Consider the following 18,623-nt stretch of genomic DNA (forward strand, 5'->3'; position numbering starts at 1 on the left):
GCTTTTTCCGGCGCCGAGAGGAGGGCTAACCCCGCCCCTCCCTAGCCAGGCTCCGGCTTCGCCACATGCGATGCTCGGCGCATCCCCCGCTGCTGCTTGGCCTGCGAACCCCGGCAGCTCTGCTTTCCCGGCTTGCAGCGAAAGCGGCAAGGCACCTGCCAAGCGGCCCCAGCCCCGTTGGCAGCGGGCATACGGTCCCAGCCCCAGCCTAGCCTCATCCTCAGCGAGGGGCTCTTGGGGAAGCCGCCTGATCGCCCCCCGACCGGCTAATTTGCAGGGCGAGGCTTCCCGGATGCAGTCCCGGCGACTTCCCCTTCGCTCGTCGGAGCTGCCCCGCGGCCAAGAAGTAGCCGGGAGGGCGGCCGCGGCTCCCCTGGGCGAGGCCTGACCGTGTCTCGGGAGGCGCCCACGCGAGCACGGCTCAGCGGCAGCCGGGCGGGCCTCCGGAAGCGCCGGCGTTCCTCTTCCGTGGGATCGCGAGAGGCCGAGGGCAGAGCTGCTCCCTTCCCTCCCCATGGAGCCCACCGTGGGGAGGGGGCGAGGAGGGAACCGCCGCCCGTCCCGGCAGGTGGGGGCGTGCGGTTCACCGGGGAGACGATCCGGAGGTAAGCACGGCTGACGACCACGCCCGCCCACGCACCTCCTTGTGGGCCACTTTGGCCTCGGCGTGCCGGAACTGGACACCATGAACAGGCTCATGCACCTTTCCCCGCACCTCTGAAGGACGCCGACCAATGACCGCCCTCTGGGCTAGTGCCCAGAACCGCTTCGCGGGAGCCCTGTGGGCGGAGGGGGTGGGCAGGCAGGGGCGCAGGGTCGCGAACAACCCCCCCATCCCTGTGCGCGCTCAGCGGGCCACGGTAAAATTATCAAAGGCTGACTGGTCCGCGGCGATAAAAAGGTTGGGACCACTGATCTAGATCGTTTATGAAGCTATTGAAGAGTACTGTACCTAAAATGGAACCTTGGCGTACCCTACTGCTTTCTTTCCTCCATATAGATGTAGTTCCATTAAGGATTACATGTTGAGTATGATTTTTCAGGCAGATATAAACCTATCTGGTAGTAGTGCTGTCTATCCCATATTTTTCTAGCTTGCCAAGAAATAGTTTTGTGATTTAGTTTATCAAATGCTTTCTTGAAATCTGAGTATATTATGTCCACAGCATTTCACTGGTCCACTAATTTAGTCACTTTGTCAAAGAATGAAATAAGATTGGTTTGAAACGATCTCTGGTATGTTGCTTCTGTTACTTTTCCTTTTATATTAGCCCATGTGCATTCTAGGAAACTTTCATCCTTGGTTATGTGCTTTTCAGTAGAGTTGCAATAATGTCTTACATATAATGCAATTTCACTTCTTTTTTTGTTACATCTGTTTCTTTTGAACAGTTTATATCCTTCTATCAGGACATTCCAGTCGTGAGTTTCATACCACCAAGTTTTGTAAGGGTGAATAGGTTTGTAGTTTTAATGATTTGAAGAAGATGGATGTTAGAAAGTGGGAAATGGGAAAAGTGAGTATGGAGCATTATAATTTTACAGATCATGTCCATCCACTGTCATTCACTAAGATCTGTAAAGAAAAATGTAATCAAGGTCACTTACTGGATGCCCATTTCCAATGAAATAAGCATAGTTTTCCAAAGCTTTGTTATGGTTAAATAGTACATGTGAAGATTAAAAGATAATACACAATTTCAGTCACAAAGCCATCTATTTGGGGGATTTATAAAATGTTTAAATACAGATGGCAGCTGGGACTTCTGAACTGTAAAGCATGGTGTTTACTAGACACAAGAATGAGTGTTGTAGCAATTTAGATAAATGGTAATTATAATTTTAAGACATGAAAAGATGATCTATAAGAGGGGTGTGATGGATGGCCCCAGTCAGCTACACCAAATGAGTGGCATCACGCTGGCCACTCTCACCCAGTTGGCCATGCCCACCCAGTTGGCCACACCCATCCAGTAGACCATGCCTGCCTGGTCAACTACGGCCCTGATGAGGCCCTCAGTGAAATTGAGTTTGACATCCCAGACCTATCTAGTAAATTCATATATATTCCTAATGTCTGTAACATAGAATAAGAAATTTTCAGAGCTGCCTTCACAGAGAATTGTAATTTTTCATCTTATACATTACTGAAATTGAAATTGAAACTGAAATAAAGAAATACAGGTAGGATAAAAATCAAATAAACATATGAACAAATGTATTCCTCATGCAGGATGAGTATAAAACCACAATCAGCTGTTAATTATGGAAATATGGAATCTGAAAAATCAATTTATGCCAGATTTCAAGGAAGATAATTAGTACTTATGCTTATTCTGTGAGAAAAATTTGCTTTCATTAGTAAAGTTACTTTACTGAATATCACCAACAAGGTAATCCCAATTCAAAGGAATCACAATCTACCACTAAACAAAAACCCACCTTAACAATAATTCTTAAATCAAATTTTGGACAGGCCTAAAGGAAGTCAAATGCTAATCTAGGCTTCATCCTGATGGCCAGAGAAATATTTTATTCAAAACTTATTCAAACATAAGTCTCCATTAAAGCTAACTTCAAACTAAATGTGACATTAGATTTCAATGAAGCAGTACAGAACTCTAAAATTACTTATTTTTATTTGACTTAAAACTAAAGCATGCAAACCTTCAAATAGAAAAACTATAAGACTATAACTAAATTTAAAATTATTACATTGAATATCTGGAGGAAGAGTACGCCTATTCCTAACTAAATGCTGATAGCATTTTTAATTCAAAGGATGGAATGTTTATTATACCAGAAACCTAAAAGTAACAATAATCCTTATTCCAAAGCCTCTTCCTAAAGTTAATCCTGGTACCATGCAGCTCAATAAATGTAATCCTAACTACATCTTGTTATGTAATAGCGCAAGCAAATCATATATAAAGAAACTCTAATGCTACTTCAAAATATGAAATTTCTTTTAACCATTATGATAAAATTAACCATAGAACTAATAAAACCTAACCTTAATTTTGCTGTAATTACAAAATATTTTTAAATCAAAAAATTTCCTAATCATTCAAGCCAGTTTGGTCTAGTAGTTAAAGCAGCAGGTTAGAAAGCAGAAGACGATAATTTCTAGTCCTGCCTCAGCCATGAAAGCCACTTGAACACCTTTGGGCTGGCCACTCTCACAAGTTGGAGAAGGATGTGTTGAATATGTTTATCATCTTGAGTTATTTGTAAACATAATAAAGGTGGGACATACATAAATAAATAAGCAAGCAAGCATCTACTGTAAAACCACCCTAAATAAACAATACCATTCAAAGAAGCCTAAGCGCAAGTTCATCCTCTAGCTAATATAACTTTTTACTTGAAATAGTTCACACCTACCACTGGCCAAAAACATTCATAGTAAAGCTACTGCTAAACTCAATTGAACAACAGATTTGAAAGAAACCTAAGGTTATGCATCACTTCATCCTCACTGCCACAGAATTTTCAGTGGCAGTGACGATGAAGTGTTACAAGAAAATAAGTTGCAGAGAAGACAGTCAACATTATGGCAAAGTGGTGGCGGACAAGTGGTAGCGCCATAAAATCCTGCTAAATTCTTCCACCGAGGAGGGTCTATGGGGCAAAAAGTCACCCTGTATGGGTGATGAAGACAGGGGATGCTTCGGTGGTCACGAGGAGAGTGCATCTCCTTGTTTGACCCAAAGAAATCCCCTTTAACCGGCGGAAGAGAAGATGGTCATTACGGCTGAATTGAAGCCGTGACAGCTGAAATGGAAGAGAAGAAAGGAAAGATCCTGTAACAGTGTGCTCGGTCTAGGTAAAAACTTTCTAACTTTTGCCACCTCCTTTGGAAAGTGGGACTCAATTGAGGTGGATAGCAGAGACTAAGACTTGGAGCTATTGTCAGATTTGGAGAAAGAAAATAAATTGCAGACAGAAGCAACCTTAAAGATAAAGGATAGACTGGATTGACTAGTTTTTAGAAATTTAATTCATTTCAAAATATTGGATTATATGTACTTCTATTGCCACCTTGATTTAAAGGACTTTGTAAAATTATTGGAAAATATTTTTGGATATATTTATTCGCAGCAAAAGCAGAGAAAAAGAGTAACAGTGATACCTACTGGCCAGAGAAGATATCAGAGAGCTGAAAAAAGTGGAAGAAAGAGTGAAAGTTGTTTAGTCTACAAATTAGCTGGAATACACCACCTTCAAATTGATTATATTTGGTGTTTGGAGACATACTGTGAAAACATTATGTCAAGCCAGCCTCCCTCAGCAACCAAGAAGAAACCATTTAACTCCATTTTTTTTAGAATTAAGAGTACTTTTACTGGTTATGAGTAGATAGCAGCTAAGCAAAGCAAGATCTGAGGCAAAAGCGCGCGTAATCATAGATATCAATATGTGACCTAACTCCTTCCCCCTGGTAACCCCATCCTATAGTCCAATCCGCACAACCCTCAGGTGTTATGTGGGTTACATCTTCAAAAAGCATCATCAGGTTGGTATGCCGGACAGTTGGCCTTGGCGGGCAGATTCACTATCTCCAGCATGCGCAGTAGATGGTGAGAACAAAACTCCCTTTTAACAATCACTCCTGTACTTAAGACTTCCCCTTCCAAATACCATGCCTCCCCCTCCCCGTTTCAATGACAGCCGAAAGCAAGTAGCGAAGCAGAGGCTGACATTTTAACTCTTAGAACCTTGAAGATTACAAATATGCTAGACAGTGTGAGAGTGGGAAACAGCCTGGATTTGTTTTGATACTAAGTGAAGGTTGCTTCACTATTTAATGGAGTGATTTTGTGAACTGATCTAATATTGGCTTTCTTGGTGTGATGAATAATTGGGACATTGGGATCTTGATAGATTACTGAGTAACATTTTAATTGACTAAAATAAGGAAAAACATTACAACAGGGGGAGATAAGTGTATTACTAAAAGAAATATTATTGATGCTTCAAGGTACGCAGGAAATGATGACAAGGAATCATGAGATAAAGGAATTGATACATGACATAGTTGTGAGAAAAGAAAATTATGAACAAATTACACTGAATAATGAATACGAAATCCAGGAAGTAGAGAAGAAAATAGAAAGAATAGAGGAAAGGACAGGGAAGGAAAAACAACAAATGATGCAAAAAGAAAAATAGATAGTAAAAACTGATGAGATAGAAAGGAAAATTACACTTATGAGATCAAAAATGGAAGAGGATACATGGAAAGACACCCCTGAAGTGAGGAAAGAATCATTAAAGGTCTAATAAAGGCCCAACAGATTGGAGATACTCAGATTAAACAAGAATGATATAAGAAATATCTTCTTATAAGATCCCAAGGGTGGAGTTTGGGAGATGTGCCAAGAAGTCAATAAGAGATGAGATATGTAAATGGGCAAGAGATGAGGGATAGATGTAGAATACTGTTTAATGTAGGAGTTGTTCTATTAAAAATTAGTATAGAGGTAGAAACTTGTAAGGGGGAAAATATTACTTTTTAACTTGGGAACTATTTTATTAATGGTTAGAAAATAGAAGCAGAAGTTAGAAACTTAAAATCAAGGGGGTAATGTAAACCAAGACAAAGTTATTGTAATTAAATAATGAATATTGAATAATTAGGATTCGTAAACATTATGATTAATAGACGTGGAGGACAATGGTTATAATGTGATGTTTACATGATGTTTATAATGTCTCATATTATTATTTGGTGATAGACCAAACTGAACAGAGAATTAATTAAACAATGGAAAATGTGTAAACAAGGATAAGCGAAGACCATGGTGAAAAGATTTTGAGAATAACAGTCATAATTATTGTGTGTATAAGATTTTTATGTATGTTTAAAAGAGATTGTACCCAGACAGTACACAGCTAATGTGAATGTGGAAATTTTATATATAACAAAGAAAATTGCATAATAAAAATAATATTAAAAAAGAAGACAGTTGCCACTATAATATTGTATAAACCTAAGACTTTTCCTAATGATACAAATCATATTTAAGTTAACATACTACATTTTCTATAAACACCAGGGAAATCTAACCTTAACCCCATCTTTATCCCATTGTCAAAAGGGATTTTTTAAATCCTAAATGTTATTGCCCACATAAGCCGAAGTGTAACTTTCAGTAAACATGAAAGTTCACCATAAAGCTAATCATTCTAACTGGTTAGAACACAGTATTGCAAGGGTGTAAAGTACTATGAAGTGGTATACAAGTCTAAGTGTTATTGCTATTATTGGAAATATTATAAAGTATGTAACCAACACAATAAATTTATTCATATATTTTGGTAAATTGTGTAAGTGTGTATTTGGGATTTGATTTCACATAGTTGGATCTAATGTATTTTGTCCAATTATTGCCACACTATTGCTCTTTGTACACCAAGTAGCATTTTTTAAATAAACTGTTAAAAAATCAAAAATTTCAGTGTTGATTTTGCTAACTTGGACTTTGGAACGTCTACATAATTATCTGGATCACTACATGCCTTTAAAGTATCACAAAGCAAGACCAACCTTCTTATAGCTCCAATGCTGGTTGCCTTTCATACCATGACAGTCATAAAGTGTGACAGGACTACTGTGTGAAATTGCATCAAAGCAGAATTTTCGGGTGTGAAGAGGTTCTCCTGGACGGATGTCTTCTCTCCAACCAAAGGTGAACAGCTAAAAAAAACAGTGAAGGAAAACAGTGATTGAATGTGACTTTTGAAAGAAACATGTGGCAGTAGGATGTCATTTCAGTCAGAATTGAATCTATTTTTGTCCACCTGAACTAATCATTAAGATGAAGTAGTTTAGCACTGTTGTAATAACATGTCTATAAACTGCTAAAAATAAAGGTTAGATTTAGTTAAAAGATCAGATTAATTTAAAGGAAAACATATTTTAAATATAAAAAAATTCACAATGTACCCAAAGGAAATACATACTTCATGAGCTGAGAAATCACCACATTTCTATGGAACTAATACTAATATTTACAGGAAAATGGATGGTATGAAGAAAGCCACAGAATAGTGAAGCTAAGAGAAAACAACCATTGACAAGAATAACTGAAAAGTTCATTGAGAATAAGGTAGAAAATGTATGTCTAGGCTATACGCAATTCAATGCTCACATCACTGAGTAGTTTACTATGAAATAAAATTAGCAGCCAAGGACACAGATTTTGTTTAAATTGTCTTACAGTATTTTCTCTTGAAGTGATACACTGAAGCATCACATTAGATTACTATTTGAAGTTAAGACATGCAAAATTCAGCAAACATTAGGAAATAGTTTATGAATCTGAACAAGTCAATATTTTTTAAAACTTTTCACAGATAAGCACTTCCAAACATTGATTTTCTCTACATTTTGAGTTGCGAACAACACTTGATACCACTTTGCAAAATAGTTCAAATGCAATGCAAATTTCCAAAACCTTCAACATTACCACGGTTAGGTAATGTAAATATTTTCTTCATTTAAGATAGATATGGAATTTACATTCCAAAAAAAATAATCTTTTGCTTGTGGGTATAATTTTTCCCACTGGAAAGAAAGCTTACTTTGTCTGCACCATCCCTATTCTTATTGTTTAATTCAAACAATGTAAGAGAAAAATCCAGGGCTGGGCTGCTGCAGGTTTGCACAGGTTCGGGAAAACCTCTAGCTAAGAATCTGCCCAGTTCAGAGAACCCGCAAAGGAGACTCCATGCAGCCTGTTTGGGATGCCAGGAAGTACAGGGCCCGCGCAGATGCAAAAAACAGACCTCCCGGAAGGTCTGGAAAAAAGCCTGTTTCCGATCTCTGGAGGGACATTTTCATCCTCCCAGCAGATCCATGATGGTTTTCAGGTGGGCTAGCACTAGCCTTTCAAAGGTTTTCATAACATAATGGATGTCAGAGCAACCTGTCTGTAGTCATTTAGTTCCTTGATGGAAGGTTTCTTTAGCACTTTAATGATAGTAGAACATTTGAAACAAGAAGGAACATAGCACATCTCTAGTGATTTGTTAAAGATGCGGGTGAAGATGGGGGCCAGTTGGTCAGCACAAGCTTTCAAGCAAGGAGTTATATTGTCTGAGGCTGGTGCTTTTCCAGGTTTTTGTTTGTAAAATAGTCCATGCACATCATTTTCTGTAATCACCAGAGGGGGGGGGGGGTCCTAAAGGGATGGGGTCTGTTATAGGGGCTTGGCTGTTGTTGTGCTTTCCTTTCAAATCTACAATAAAATACATTCAGATCATCTGCCAGTTGTCAATTTCATTCTGCATGGGAAGGAGGTTTGCTGTAAACAGCGGTATTTTAAAGAATTTTCCACAAATTTGCTGGATGGTTTGTTGATTGCTGATTTTTTTTAGCTTTTCAGAGTAGCTTCTTTTTGCTGCTCTGGTCTCCCATGTTAATATATTTCAGACTTGAACTTATGTTCATTTCAGACTTGACTTATGTTCATAAAATAATGGTAAAATTTCATGACATTTGTTAAAAAGGCTGACCATGAGGACATTTAGTCAATGTCCTGTATTATTTTTGATCTCCAGTCTTCTCCAACTTTGCATCCAATAATTAGTGTATTTTTCAGAGTATAACACACTCACGAGTATTAGACGCACCTTAGTTTTTGTGGTAGAAAATAATAAGAAAAAAATTCTGCCTCTGCCTACCAGCATCCATGTTATTCAGCTGACACATGGTAACAAGGTCAGCTGATGAATAGGCATAGCAACTAAGTCAGCCAATGAGGGCTATTTGGACTATGAAATTTGCTGTGTGAGCCACAAGAAGACAGGAAGGAGCCTGGCTTAGCCGAGAACTGGAAGTGAAACTGTTTGTGTTTTGCTTGTATTTACTGCTACCTTGAAAAACCTGCTTTTGGTAATGTATTGTATATTATTATTATTATGAATCCTGCTGAATCAGTTACTATGCTTTCTGAATGTGATTGCTGCTGCAAACTCTGATCAGCCAGGTCAGCTTCAGCATTTATTGCAGCCTGATTCAGCACAGCTGATTGGCGGGTGGATCGGACTGCCAAATACTCCCAATCAGCTGTCCCAGGCTGCAGGGATTGCAGGGGTGAGTTCCTACCAGTCCTTGCTGGTCCTTGCGGACCGGTTGGTCGGTGAACCCGGAAATAATTAACTTCCGGGAACGCCGGCAATGTTCCCTCTAAGGTGCAGCTAGAACTGGCCACCCGCAAAGGACCTCCCCAGACTTGTTTTGTTGAGCACTGGGTGACTGACGGTAGTTTGTGCCATCCATGGCTGTTCAAACTAGTGCCAGTCGCCCAGTTTTCAGCAAAGCAAGCCTGGGAAGGTCCTTTGTGGGCGGCCACTCCTAGCCGCTTGCGCCTGGCGCTGCGGCTTAAGTGAACCCCCAAAGCCCCCACTGCCACCGGAATATCTGCTGCCTCCTCCTCCTCCTCCAACAGCACTGCTGGATTTGCCGCCTGATGCTGCGGCTGAGGTGAAGCCACCAAAGCTCCCGCTGGCACCCCCGCCCGTGGCAGCGATGCCTCCCGCTCCGCTTGGAGCACCTGAGCTGGGCCCCGCCTTATCCCTCTTCCCTCCTCCTCCACCGTGCTTTTGAGGAGCCATGAAGCTGCAGGAGCCAGTAGGAAGGGGGCGGGAGAAAGAAAAAAAGGCCTCATGGCTTCTCAAAAGCATGGTGGAGGAGGCAGAGGCGGTGGCAGGGGTAACGCGGGGCCCAGCTCAGGTGCTCCAACCGCAGGGGAAGGCACCGCCGCTGCTGCCATGGGCGGGGGCGCCAGCAGGAGCTTTGGTGGCTTCGCCTCAGCCGCAGCACCAGGCAGCAAATGTGGTGGTGCTGTTGGAGGAGAAGGAGGATGCAGTAGCAGTTATTCTGGTGGTGGCAGGGGCTCGTCGGCATTTTCAGCAGCAGCCCTGGAGCAGATCCACACAGATGACATCACCACAACATGACTGGAGGAGGAATTCTGGGAGTTGAAGTCCACAAGTCTTAAAACTATCAGGTTGAAGACCCCTAGGTTTTTTCCCCCTAAAGGGTTAGGGGTGCAAGGATCTTGTAACTTGACAGCTTTAAGTCTTGCATGCTTAAAGCCAGAGTTTCTAAGCCAACATGACTGGAGGAGGAATTCTGGGAGTTTAAGTCCACAAGTCTTAAAGCTGTCAGGTTTGAAGACCCCTAGTTTTTTTCTAAAGGGTCAGGGGTGCAAGGATCTTGTAACTTGACAACTTTAAGACTTGCAGGCTTCAATGCCAAAGTTTCTGAATAGCTACTTGGACCGACCTAAGTACTAATTCATAATTTCATATCCGGTCACATGGGCGGCAAGCCACTCCCATCCAGTCACATGGGTGGCAAGCCACTCCCACAAAGGAGGCCACAGCCACAGAGTAGGTTCCAACAATTTTTGAAACCCACCACTGAGGGATTGCCATAGACCATCGCTGCTTCCATGCCTCACATTTTTGGCCTCTGGTGAGAATCAGTGGGGCTACATTTGGTATATAAGATGCACCGAAAAGGTGAATCTTATACTCTGAAAAATAGGTAGGTAGAATTTTGGTTCTCATAATCTTCAGATGCAAGGCTATATGAGAGTTTCCAACACAACTGGAGGACTATAGGGAGGAAAAAATATGATTTTAAATATTGTTTAGAAATGTGGTTTTTTTTTAAAGCCATTTAAATTCTCTTTGGATTCAACTGTCTTTGATGATGTGTCAGAATGCGCACAGTGTGACTATTTTGAGACAACCCAGAAGCAAAATACAGTAAACAGGTTTGTATTTAAAATAGTAGTTTATCTACAAGGAATATATATACATACATGTACTAGGCAAAGTCAGGCAATCAATCATCAACTACAGCACGGAAACACATACACGCACAGAGATACGCCCTCACAGGGCCTCTCTTATATTACAGTCTCTTAAAGCAGTAGCAGTCAAATAACCCTGCTGACTCATTGCTACCACTGCGTCATCATTACAGCATTACAGTATTACATTATAGCAGTTGGTCAGCTATAATGATTATTTACCGTGACATGGTGCGTGGAATATGTGCCTGAAAAAGAATGTGTTTTATGAGGTTTCACTATGTAACCTACAATTATCTTGATTCAGAAGGTGCTACACTCAACCTTTTCCTTTCAACTAAACAAATTGATTTAATTTTCGCTTTTGTCATTTATTTTGCCAAAAAGAATTATATCCGCTTCCATAGCTATTGAGTCATTACAGCTGATAAGAACTTTTCATGTGATAGTCTGAGTGATCCACAGGATTTTACTGGGGAAAGTGTAAACTATTAAATCAGATAGTTTGATCAGATGCTTCACATACCTCACAGGATGTTTTTTTTTTATTTTTAAAAAAATGAGCCTAAAGCCTCGATGCTTTAAAAAGAATCCTCATCAAACTAGACCCATTATTTTCCAAACTAATTTTAGACTAATGCTCATTATGGTTGTCAACTTTCAGTACAACATTATGGATTTTTTTAGGGTATCATTTATAATTCAGAGATAGTATTTGGCCACTGCAGTGTTTTGAATAGTGTTTCTGTTGATGGGATATCACATTTTTGTAATTCTAGAGTTGCAAAATGCAATTCTTAACTGATCTGTAATAGAGCTATTAACACAAGCAATGTTTGCTGTTTGGTAATATGTTTTAATTCCACCTTCATTATGTCATTAAAATCGATACATTAAAAAGATGAGTATTTTTCCTTCTGGCAAAGTATTGCTCTATTGTAAAAGTGAAAAATAAGTTGAACTGATTCTTTAATTTTTGCAAATGCTGTGGCTATTTTCTCTTCTTTCCACACTGGCATTTAAGAAGTCAGTTTGTCATTCTAGAGCAAGGAAAACAACATTGTGTAATCCTGTATAAAGCAATCAGATTCTTTCAGTTCCTGTTCAGTTCTTGCATGATTTATTTAGCTCTAAAGATAAAATAAAGCTGCTATGAGCTGGCAGCTTTCCTGCCTGAGAAGAACAAAAGCCAAAGCAGGTTTCATTGACAATATAAGACTGAAACAATGATAACTGCCATCAAAGGAATTTCTGGTGCTGCCACAGAGCTGAAGAATGGCATGCATACTCAAAACAGGCTGAGACTTTATGTGCCAGGGTGCAATATGTATCTAAATGGCTAGCTTCCAGCAGCTAAAACAGGAGTGTAACCCAGAGCCACCCACAACTTTTTTTTATGATGATCAAAAACTGTCAGCCGTTTTCTTTTATGAAGAGACAAACAATTCACAAATCTGATGCATGTGTTATAACACAATATTGACACGGCTTCTAATTACCACTTGAATTATAGAAATAGGAAATACTGTCAACTCTAATAGGTATCATTATTCTGCCTGGATGTAGCTATCAGTTTTGCAAAAAGTGTTATCCAAGCCCTGGCCATAATATCCCTGCTTTAAGTAGGCTTCAAATCTGACTTGGACTGGAATGAGGAGGAAGAAAATGAGGCAAGCATATTTTATGTAATTTGTACTTGCTAAATATGCAAAAGGAAAATTGCTAGCTTCCAAGAAGTTATTCAATAAATAAACAAAGGCATCAAAATTATAACATACAATTTAGTTATCTTGGAAACTTTAGATATTTTTGCACAACCAAAATAGGAAAAAAAAGAAAAAAACCCTAGAATATTACAAACAATTAAAAAAAACTCTAAAGTCTAGCCTACATGGTGAAAATACAATCACAACCATCAACTTATGGATAATTTAATACAATAGTCAACTGAGGTGTACACTGAAAATCTTGACCACCAAACCAGAAATTAATGATACTAAATAATCTCCTGCATCCTTGTAATGATGTCAACAGATATTATCGTCTAAGGACTTTTTTTGGGGGGGGGGGGGAACGATGACGATGACGACTAGATTTTAAAAAGGGCTTTATGATCAAGATCAATAAAAAACTATTAAAGAAATTCAGAAGGGTTCTTTGCATAAATGGAATCTAAACATAACTATAAAAGGCATTGGCTTAGAGATTAGAAAATTGGAAAATCAAAACATTCCATGATCATTTTTGGAAAAGATATTGAAGGGAAATCATATAATACCAAAACAAGATGGTGGCTTAAGAATGGTACCCTTAAAAAAAACTAGCAGGAATGCTTTTTGATGTCTGAGAACAAGCACTATTTACAAATACCATGAAGGCAAAAAAATAGAAAAGACCATCTTGGCTACTAAATGTTGATAACACTGAAATACTTGATCAGAAAATACTTAGATGCAGCAAAATCACAGATACAACTGGAAAGATATTATTTATGTTAAAAATCAGATTCACAATCAATAATAGATACATAAAATCAAAGATAAAGTCTTTGAAATTGGCATACAAAATTTATTTGTTGAATTCCAAGGGCACCTGTATTTTAGATGACTCTCTGTAGCTTTAAATTAAAAACCCAACATATAAATGAGCACACTGACCAGAAAACAAAATATCAGTCATAAAGCTATTAAAACCAAATGGAAAGTCTCTATGATCATTGTGTCTTTGAGGACTTGGGGGAACAACAGATATTTAATGATTTTCTATACAACATAAAGTTGGAAACCATTAAAATCTCTAGGGGAAAAGCATTATGGATAACAAAGACTGTAATAATTTAGGCAGTTTAATCAAGAAACCCCAAAGTGGGTAGGAGCAGTTGGGAAGAGGTGGCTTAAGATAGTCCTTCAGGTAGCCAAGCTCTGGGCCATGAAGGATTTTAAATTCATAACCAGGATCTTGAATTGTGACAACTGGTAGCTAGATGAACTCACTAAGCTGTAGAGTCACATGTACTTATTATGGTGCCCCCATTATGTTTGCTGCATTCTGGACTGGATACAACTTCCAAATGGCTTCAAGGACAACTCTATGTACATGTAAATAGTAATCACAACATGATATGCTTATGGCATTATTATTTAAAGAACCTCCTCATCCAGGAAAGGATACCACTGGTGCATGACGTACTTTTGAATGATTTCTTGCCCTTCACTTCCACCTGAACTTCAAGCAGGACCTGAATCCAAGTACAACTCACTAAAAGTCAACAGTGGATCACCTACACTATTTGGGAACCCAAATAAAACAGCCCCTTGGCCCATGGATGGGAGGATGGGAGCCTCCTTGTCTAAGACTACATAGTGTATAGGCATTGGATTAGGACTTTGCCTGCAGCACTTGTCTACTCATAGATATAGATATATAACTGGGTATAATAAGTATATTGAGGCTTGAACAGCAGATGAGCTCACCCAATGGTTTTGTTTGATAATAAATATGAAAGAGAGAGCTTTGAGCACTGTGGCATCCCATAAGTGAGAGGCCAGGGGCCAATCTCCCCCCTATTTATCATTATGGATAGAAACTAGCCACCATGCCTTTTATCCATGAAGAGCCGAGGTGGCGCAGAGGTTAAATGCAGCACTGCAGGCTACTTCGGCTGACTGCAGTTCTGCAGTTCGGCTGTTCAAATCTCACCGGCTCAGGGTTGACTCAGCCTTCCATCCTTCTGAGGTGGGTAAAATGAGGACTTGGATTGTTGTTGGGGGCAATATGCTGACTCTGTAAACTGCTTAGAGAGGGCTGAAAGCCCTATGAAGTGGTATATAAGTCTAACTGCTATTGCTATTGCTATTGCTATTGCTATCCTAAACCCCCCAAATTGATCCAAAAGGATACTGTGGTCAAAGGTATTGGAAACTGCTGAGAGATCAAAGAACACTAGGACTGATGTGGCACCCCCAGTCCAGGTCTATCCCATGACAGCAACAAGTGAGATCAAGGCCATTTTTATACTAAATCTCATACCTGGAAAAATGGTAGCAGAAAATGAGAAGTGAATACATCCACACATGCATATTGGTTCAAAGTTGTATCCACTTTATGACAATAAGGGCAACAAAGGAGGGATACTTTTCAACCTTTTTACCCAAACAGTGATACCATTTTGAGTATTCTAAGTATTTTTAAGGAAAGATGGGCTGGAAGATTCCATTACTGCAATATTGGGTGAATAGTTCATGGGTAAAACCACTTGTCTAGATACTGGCTTGGAAGCTAGATAGAAACTGAAGAAATGATGGCTTGACAATATTGTTAAAGTTTTTTTTTTTTTACTTTGTAGATTTTAGCAAATAACACACAGTTCTTAATGAGGTCAGGTCTGTACTAATGGATTGGCCCATCATTCAACTGACTGATTAAAATGATTAAGGATCTTTAAGAGATTAAGATGATTAAGGATCTTTAAGAGATGGGATGGTTCCAGCTACTTTGGAACACTGGTTTTCTTCTGCTCAAGAAATCAGTATTGGACCCACTTATAATGGATATATACAAGTTCATCTTCATAAAACAGCCTTTTGTTTTGAAGAATGTTGTTGAGAAAATGGTGGTATGGCAATTACAAAGAACTCTGAAGAACCATACGGACCGGGGCTCTCTTAACAGCATTATGGACCCCGGGCAAAGCAGTAATGTAAATGGTCAATAAAATTAAACATATATTTAAATGTTAGTATTAATAAAAAAATGCAGTAAAATGTAATAAATATGTTGCTGTGTTTATATGATACAAGGTGCATTGAAGGGTTAACATACATAGATTATTATAGGCCCCCTATACTCGTGGGGCCCACTGACAAGTGCCCATCAGGCCCATGTATTAAGACAGCCCTGATATGGATCCATGGCAATCTGGATTCAAACCTGAGCATGGCATGGAAATTGTATTGGTTGATCTAATGGGTGGCTGGTAATAGGATTTGGATGGGGAATATAACCATTCTTATCCAACAGCCTTTGATATTATCAACCACAGTATTCTTCTGAAATGCCTATTAATTTTGGACATGGGAGACATTCTTTTATCAATCACAGTATTCTTCTGAAATGCCTATTAATTTTGGGCATGGGAGACACTTTTGCTCCTGAGTGGGTAGATCCTGCTGGTAGAAATAGGGTGAGAAAATATCATCCATCGGTTTGGAGTGAGGTATCAACATGCAGGTGATAGCAATAGTACTTAGACTTATATACACTTATTATATATGCTTTACAGCCCTTTCTGGTAGTTGTAAGTATATTGCCCCCAACAATCTGGGTCCTCATTTTACCGACCTTGGAAGGATGGAAGACCGAGTCAACCTTGAGCAGAATTAGCCTGCAATAATGCATTCTAATTACACTGTCATCACGGCTCTTGATATTGGATTTATATGTCTACCTGGGTCAAGTGGTAGATTCAGAACAGTGGTGGGATACAACCGGTACGCCTCGGTACGGGCATACCGGTGCTGGGAGCACCAGGTACCATTCCAGTATGGTGCTCCAGAGGACCCACCTGCCCACCCGCTCTCCTTACCGCCAACTGAGCTGATCGGGGCATTTGAGCACGCGCATGGGGCATATGGAGCCTGCGCTCTGGTGAGCAGCCGGAGTGTTGCAGGTGGTGGGTATGCATGTGTGTGCTGCGTACGTGCTCTGCACGTGCACATTTGGTGCACGGCCCCATTGCACCATACCAGTGCAACTACTGATTCAGAAGTCCTGATTTAGTGCCTGGAGGCTGTCAGGGCATGGATGGAAAAACACACTAGAATTAACTCCAGCAAGATGGAATGCATTTAAATCAGGAACATACTGCTTCCAGGACAAAGCCACTTCGATTAACAAGCTATTTTGTTCCAGGGAAGATAGACTGCAGCTTGAATTCTGAGCTCACAATTCTTGCTGCAAAAGCAGGAGATCAAGTGCATCTGTCTAATTTTAGTTCGTTACATCAATTGCACTACTGCCTGGAATTGGATGCACTAAGGATAATCACTTATGCCCTGATTATCTTACAACTGGATTACTACGATTAGTTCTACGTAAGGCTCCCTTGAAAGTCATTTGTAAAATTCAGTTGATTAAAAAAATAATGGCCTATGTACATACTATGAAGAGTTAGTACTGCCATGTAATACATATGCCCTGGTTGCTATTGTGCTTCCAGTGTAATTCAGGCTGTTAATAAATATCTATAAAGCCCTACATAATTAAGGGCCTGTGTACTGTATTTAAGAGACTGCCTTTCCCAGTAAGATTTTTCCCACCCAGTTCAGACAAGGGGCAGCTGCTGAAAGCCCACACATGAGATATAATGGGAGGATGTTTGACAATGACTCTTATTTGTGTGGGCCCCAATCTTATTAAGATTAAGATTAAGATTTAGTTTATTTGTATGCTGCCCTTCTCCGGGAGGGACTCAGGGCGGCGAACAACTCAAAAGAGGAAAAGGGGATACAAACACAATACACGTAATTAAAATACACAAGAGTCATACAACCATACAAGTCGAGAGGGGAGGGGAACTCATCAACCCTAGGCCTGCCGGCACAGCCAGGTTTTGACGGCTTTCCAGAAGGCCTGGAGAGAGGTGAGGGTCCGAATCTCCACGGGGAGTTCATTCCAAAGGGCCGGAGCTGCTACAGAGAAGGCCCTCCCCCAGGTGGTAGCCAGATGGCATTGGCTGGTAGACGGAACCCGGAGGAGGCCGACCCTGTGCGATCTAACAGGTCTATGGGAAGTAATTGGCAGCAGGCGGTCTCTCAAGTACCCAGGTCCAATACCATGAAGGGCTTTATAAGTTACGACTAGCACTTTGAAGCATATCCGGAGACCGATCGGTAGCCAGTGCAGCTCGCAGAGGATAGGTGTAACGTGGGTGTACCGAGGTGCACCCACAATCGCTCGCGCGGCTGCATTCTGGACGAGTTGTAGTCTCTGAATACTCTTCAAAGGCTGCCCCATGTAGAGCGCATTGCAGTAGTTATGTAGTAATTATGGAACAAGTAGGGGGCAAGATAGCTGCTCCGCTTGTGGTTTATCATGAGAAATTGGTCCTCTTGGAAGACCTTTCAAAACTAATGGTGTAGCATTGTTAAAACCAGAATAATGTTGATGTTTTGTGTTTATATTATTATATAATTGAGCTATTTATTTTATTTCTATATACTGTAACTGCCAAGAGCGCTTTGGATTCAGGTAGTCGATACATCTTATAAACAAAGTTATGTCTTTAATCTAGATCTTTGACCTTTTGAACAATGACAGACTTATTATATTTATTATGCATTACTTTAAATCAAGAATAGTAAATGAATACTGTTTTTCACTGCCTTTGGAACAACATTATATTGCATCTAGCTGCAGAAGCCCTTTGCTGAAAAATAAAGAAATCCATATACTTGAATAGTCATTTATTTTTCAAATGATTTTATTCACCTCATCATTTTTTTCTCAGTTGACTTTAACTTTTGATAAGCTTTCTATCTTAGTGCTTTTGGACTCTCAAAATCTCTAAAAAAATTAGAGGATTATTATTTTTCTTTCCTGCCTTGGTTCAACCTGAAACTCTATTTGTCTAGCACTGCTCTCTGCTGATGTTTTGGGGAACTACAGATTTTGAATTAAAAATGTAGGCCTATTAGGAAAAAAAAGTTACCGGTATGGGGATATCTATTTTTAGAATCCATTTATTTAAAAGATTTATTATAGACATAGACCAGAACAAATAAAAACACTCAGTAA

At 39.9% G+C, this 18,623-nt stretch overlaps 1 protein-coding gene across 1 annotated transcript in view; it reads right to left on the reverse strand.

Moving 5' to 3' along the window:
• LOC116513248 (polypeptide N-acetylgalactosaminyltransferase-like 6) overlaps positions 1-18,623 on the reverse strand; it is a 609,679-nt gene that overhangs the window by 19,211 nt on the left and 571,845 nt on the right. Inside the window, exon 11 of the mRNA XM_032224240.1 lies at positions 6,551-6,700. Within this exon, the coding sequence (XP_032080131.1) occupies positions 6,551-6,700 (150 nt within the window). The remainder of the gene's footprint in view (positions 1-6,550; positions 6,701-18,623) is intronic.

The sequence above is a fragment of the Thamnophis elegans genome, chromosome 9, assembly GCF_009769535.1.
Source record: "Thamnophis elegans isolate rThaEle1 chromosome 9, rThaEle1.pri, whole genome shotgun sequence".
Classification (NCBI taxonomy): Eukaryota; Metazoa; Chordata; class Lepidosauria; order Squamata; family Colubridae; genus Thamnophis; species Thamnophis elegans.